This window comes from Molossus molossus, unplaced genomic scaffold, assembly GCF_014108415.1.
Source record: "Molossus molossus isolate mMolMol1 unplaced genomic scaffold, mMolMol1.p scaffold_m16_p_1, whole genome shotgun sequence".
Taxonomy (NCBI): domain Eukaryota; kingdom Metazoa; phylum Chordata; class Mammalia; order Chiroptera; family Molossidae; genus Molossus; species Molossus molossus.
Genome location: NW_023425344.1, coordinates 215,159,077 through 215,163,587, shown reverse-complemented (window position 1 = coordinate 215,163,587; position 4,511 = coordinate 215,159,077). Strand labels below are relative to the sequence as shown.

Below are 4,511 nucleotides of genomic sequence, written 5' to 3'. Positions count from 1 at the left end.
TGATCATGGGTACCTTCTGCTTTTGCAAGGGAAGGGGACTCAAAGGAGATTGAAAGCCTTTCTCATTGCTGAGACTGTGTCAGAATAGACTTACATTTTTATAAAATAGGACTCACTATTAAGTCCTATAACTTGGCTTTCTAAATTGTTCTTGAAAGCTGTTTACACTCAACAAAAGTGTCAGGTGGATAAGCCATAGTTACCTGTACTGAGGATGTGGGGAGTTGCCTTCTAGGGGAAGCTCACATTGCCAATTTCTAGGTTAAAATATATCATACACATGTACATGTACATGTACGTACATACATACATACACAATTTAACTTGGGAGGTGGTTATTGGACTTACCATAAAATAAACCAGGAGACATTAGAAAAGCAAAAGATACCATTTGCACTGGAGTCCTCGCCTGCCTGTTGAAGAGAAGGATTTTTTTTTTTTTTTTGGTAGGAATCTGAGAGTAGCTCCCTTAATAAGGAAAGGTTGCTCATCAGGATTTTATTGTTTGGCTTCTTGACACAGAACTCCTGGGCTCCACCATGTGCCTTTAGAAACAGCAAGTTCCCAAGATACAGAGAAATCTACCATAGCAGTCTCTTAAATAAGTAAATAAACAGCATATATATGTTTTGTTTAAAAAAGCTTTAAAGCAAAAGTTATACATATATAACAGCATCCTTTCGACGTGATATACCCACTGGAGATTCAGGGCAGGTACTCGCTCTTGCAGTTCGGGTTCTGGAGGCATCTTTGCAGTACAGTACTATCCATGGGAAAAAGCAAACCATGGAGAATGTAGTGCTGGGTCAGGTCTCACCATGGGCCCCTGTAATAGTGGCCAGACTGCGCCAGTGGAGCCAGTGGGCCACAGGGTGGACATGGCAACCTGAGCTCAAAGGCCTCTTATCCAGAGTCCCTGGCTTCGAAATCGCTGGGTTTGTTTGGTTAGTCTCTCCTTTCCCTCCCTCCTTCGTTTGTGTCTTTTTATACATCAGATTCTGTTTCTGAGCCTGCCGTGTGGGCAGCTCAGATGTCGCATTCGCTGTCGCTTGAAGTGATGGAGATGGCTGAAGTGGCTGCCTTGCTGGATAGGCTGGCGGCTGGGCTGGCTGTGGGGCCCAGCACCTCGGTTGTGCCCTCTTCCTCGACTCTTAGTGCCCGTCCAGAGCCCTGAGACAGGACTTGCTGCTGGAGTCTACCGGGGAAGGAAAGGAACACACTTAATTTAGGTATTTCCCCTTGCCCGCTGGTCTGAATCCCTTAAGCCCAGTGGTCAGTGGCTCTCCCTCAGACTCAGCCCACTAAAGCAAGTAAGGTGAGGCAACAGGAGTCTGACAGGAGTCTTCAGCTGCCTTTGACAGAGCCCTGCAGTTTCACTACCCTTCTTCAGAGTCCTTTTTCGCTCTCAGTCTCCCCAGTTTTGGGGATGCTGGGCTCACAGGGTCATTCCCAGTTGTTGTCCACTTCTGAGAGATTTACAATACTGTCAGGATAAATGAAGTGTGGGTGACAAGGGAGGAATAGGCTCTGGGACAGGGGACCCCATTCCCAGATTGTGTCTGTGCCTCTGATGCCTGGTGGGCCCAAAGCTAAGGGCAAAAAGGGCTGCCTGGGGAGTTGCAGGGGGCATTTGGGCCTGAAGGAAGAGATTGGGTTTTTGGCCAAAATGTTTGGCTAATTGAGATCCAAATGCTGGAAAATGAAAAACCATAGCCTACTAATTTGCTGTTTTGACACTGCGCTACCGTGCCTAGGCAGAAAATTTCACTTCCCATTTATTAGAAACAGAAGTTCATCCAAAACTGTTTTCATAACACCAGAGAAGGACGCATCTAAGCTTTAAAAATGCCAGTAAACTGCCACATTGTTAATAAGCCAGGCTTCACTTAATAATAAGAGCCTAGGCCAAGGCTGACAAGAATTAGCTTTGGGTCTTGAGGTCCCTCATTGTTTCTGGTATTTTAATTTTATTTCCGTGCCCCGCCCCGCTCCAATGCAGCTTTGATTTGGTGACTGGAATCAGCTACTGGATCGACCCTCAGGCTCCCAGAACAAGAAGGTGGATAACAAAAAGCAGGGAAGGAATTCCTGCCCAGAATCCCAGAACAGAGGGGCTCATAACCGAAGACAGCGCTCCCAACTCTGTTAAATCCAAATAGTCAGGACCTTGGTGAGGAGCCCAGGGTGCCATCGCCAGCCACCCTCCTGTGAGAGTACAAGGCGAGGAGGCTCTAGGTACTGACCTGTTCTTTGCAGCAGCTGCCCGGTCCCTTTGTCGGCGGTTTTTGAACCAGTTGCCCACCTGCGTAGGGGTCAGTCCGGTTGCCTGGGCGAGCTCACGCTTTTTGCTGGGGTTGGGATATGGGTCCTGCAGGTACCATTCCCGTAGCAGGTGCCGCGTGCGCTCCTTGAAGCAGTGTGTTTTCTGTTCGCCATCCCAAATGGTTCGCGGCAGTGGGAACTTCTTCCTCACGCGGTACTTGTCCACTGGCCCCAGGGGCCGTCCACGCAGCTTCTCAGCCTCCTGGTAATGTGCTTCGAGCCACAGCGCCTGCAGCTTGGCGTGCGACTCCTTGGTGAACTTGTGGTTTTCCAGGATATGGTAGAGCTCGCGGTAGTTGCCACCGTGAAAAGCCACGATGGCTCGAGCTCGCAGCACCGATTCATTCTTGTTGAGGGCCTCGCAGGCCGCTGGGGCCACGGGCAGCGACCAGAGGAAGCGACCCAGGCGCTCCACATCGCCGCTCTCCTCCAGAGTCTCGCATACCCCCGCCACTTGCTGGGGGCTGAAATTCAAGATGGGCAGTTGGAACATCGAGGCAGCGCCGGCGGCAGCGGGAGCACTAAGCTGGGAGCGGGACACGCAGCAGATGCCCACGGGCCCGGCTGGGTGCGCCAGGCTCTCCTCGGTGAACCAGCTCGGGGCAGACGGACTGACCGCTGGGGCAGCGGTGGCGGCGCAACTGCAGGGAGCCAGCAGGCGGGAGGAATTGGAGGAGGTGCCAGCTCCGGCTCGGCTCCGCGGCTCAGGTTCGGTTTGGCTCAATTAGGGCAGGCAGGGTGGCGAGCTGGCTTCTCTACTGGGGTGGGCGGATTGGCAGAACGGGCGCCATGGAGACCCCCTGTCAGTCACTGGCCGGCTCTGCCAATCAAGACTGCAACCAGGGCGTCTAAGCCATTTCAGCACCTCCCCGCTCTCGACAGCGCCCGCTGTTCACCCGTGGACTTTTCGGCAGTATTTTGCAGAACCCTGAGGAGGAAAAGACTTGCGAGTGGCTGACCTAAAAAGAAAGGCGAGAGCAGCAGCGTTTCAATCCCCCTCTTTCTAACCTTGTTCCTCTGTTCTTCCCCCCCCCCCCACTCCCAACTCCCCAAAGAGGCAGTGATGCTACAGGAATCCACTTTGGGGCGATGCTTTGCCTGGGTCAAGAGGTCTCCAGAGGACAAAGAGGACGGGCCAAATCGAAATCCTCCAAGAATTCATCAAGTTTAGTTGTAACGTAACGGCAAGCAGTGCGGGGAGCGCACGAACAGGAGGGAGGGAAAGTGGATCACCTCATTTCTTTCCAGCATCCATTCCTGCATGCCTTTCCTCCTTTTCCAGCTGCCAAAGCAGCCCAGTGGGAAGCGAATCTGAACCAGAACGGGACCGGGGATCTGTAGAAGAGGTCAGTTTGGACTCTATACACCACCATCATCACCTTCAAAAGCCTCCTGAAATTATCCAGAGCTAGGTGCTGGCCATGAAGTCAAACACTCGTAAGAAAAGGGGCATTGCACCCTCCCCAAAGTTTATACTTTTCAGCTCCCTCTCCCAGTTTAATGGACTTGAATAAATGTGCAGCATAGACACATCTAGAGTGAGAAGTCATTGGCCGGTCAGGACAGCAACTTAAAAGCTTATTTCAAAGATCTTAAAAATATCGATTTGCTCTTTTTCTTGCAGGCTAATTTCCCCCTACCCTGTGTTAGAACATTTAACTCTTAAGCTGGAAATAGAAACTCTAACCTTGGCCTTTTAGCCCAAAAGTAATTCAGTAGAAGTAAAATAGAGTGGGGGGGGCACAGCAATGGTTTTTTTTTGGGGGGGGGTGCAGAAAGCGCTTACTAAGCCATTGAGCACTGACCCCTCCTGCAGAGAAGGGCCTTATTGGTGGCTCTGCCTTTGGGCCAGCAGATTGAATTGGTAATTTTTATTGATTCCCAATTGATGTTCACATCATATCATTTTCTGAGGCCTAGGTCAAAAGAAACCACAATCTCACCTGGGCCTTTGACAGGGGTTGTTTAGTTTGAAGAAAATAATTGGGAGGGGAAGTCCAAGGAAAACCATATTTGGAAGGCCTGTCCCTAAAAAGGAATCAGATAGGAATGTTCGCTCGAACTGGACTGGGCCCTGGCTGTCTTTTCTTTAGTATCAAGTACAATTTGTATGCGGCTTGTACAGCTCCGGTAAATCAGAAGGCAGATAGATAGCACAGATGGTTGGAGGTGTCGGGTCAGATCATGCT

General features: G+C 50.6%; 1 protein-coding gene across 1 annotated transcript; it reads right to left on the bottom strand.

Annotated features, from left to right (window-relative positions):
- Nucleotides 1-336: 336 nt before the first annotated feature.
- Nucleotides 337-3,023, bottom strand: SIX6 (SIX homeobox 6). The gene is made up of 2 exons (XM_036274086.1): nucleotides 2,244-3,023; nucleotides 337-1,195 (listed from the first exon to the last, which is right to left on the bottom strand). The coding sequence occupies exons 1-2, from the start codon at nucleotides 2,813-2,815 to the stop codon at nucleotides 1,027-1,029; spliced, it is 741 nt and encodes a 246-aa protein (XP_036129979.1). The 5' UTR covers nucleotides 2,816-3,023; the 3' UTR covers nucleotides 337-1,026.
- Nucleotides 3,024-4,511: the final 1,488 nt, after the last annotated feature.

Bases quoted from the DNA above. Each gene is read 5' to 3' on its own strand.
- SIX6 (XM_036274086.1), bottom strand. From the start codon at position 2,815: ATGTTCCAACTGCCCATCTTGAATTTCAGCCCCCAGCAAGTGGCGGGG. The intron at 1,196-2,243 runs GTCAGTACCTAG...CTTCCCCGGTAG, and splicing joins GCAGCTGCTGCAAAGAACAG to ACTCCAGCAGCAAGTCCTGT.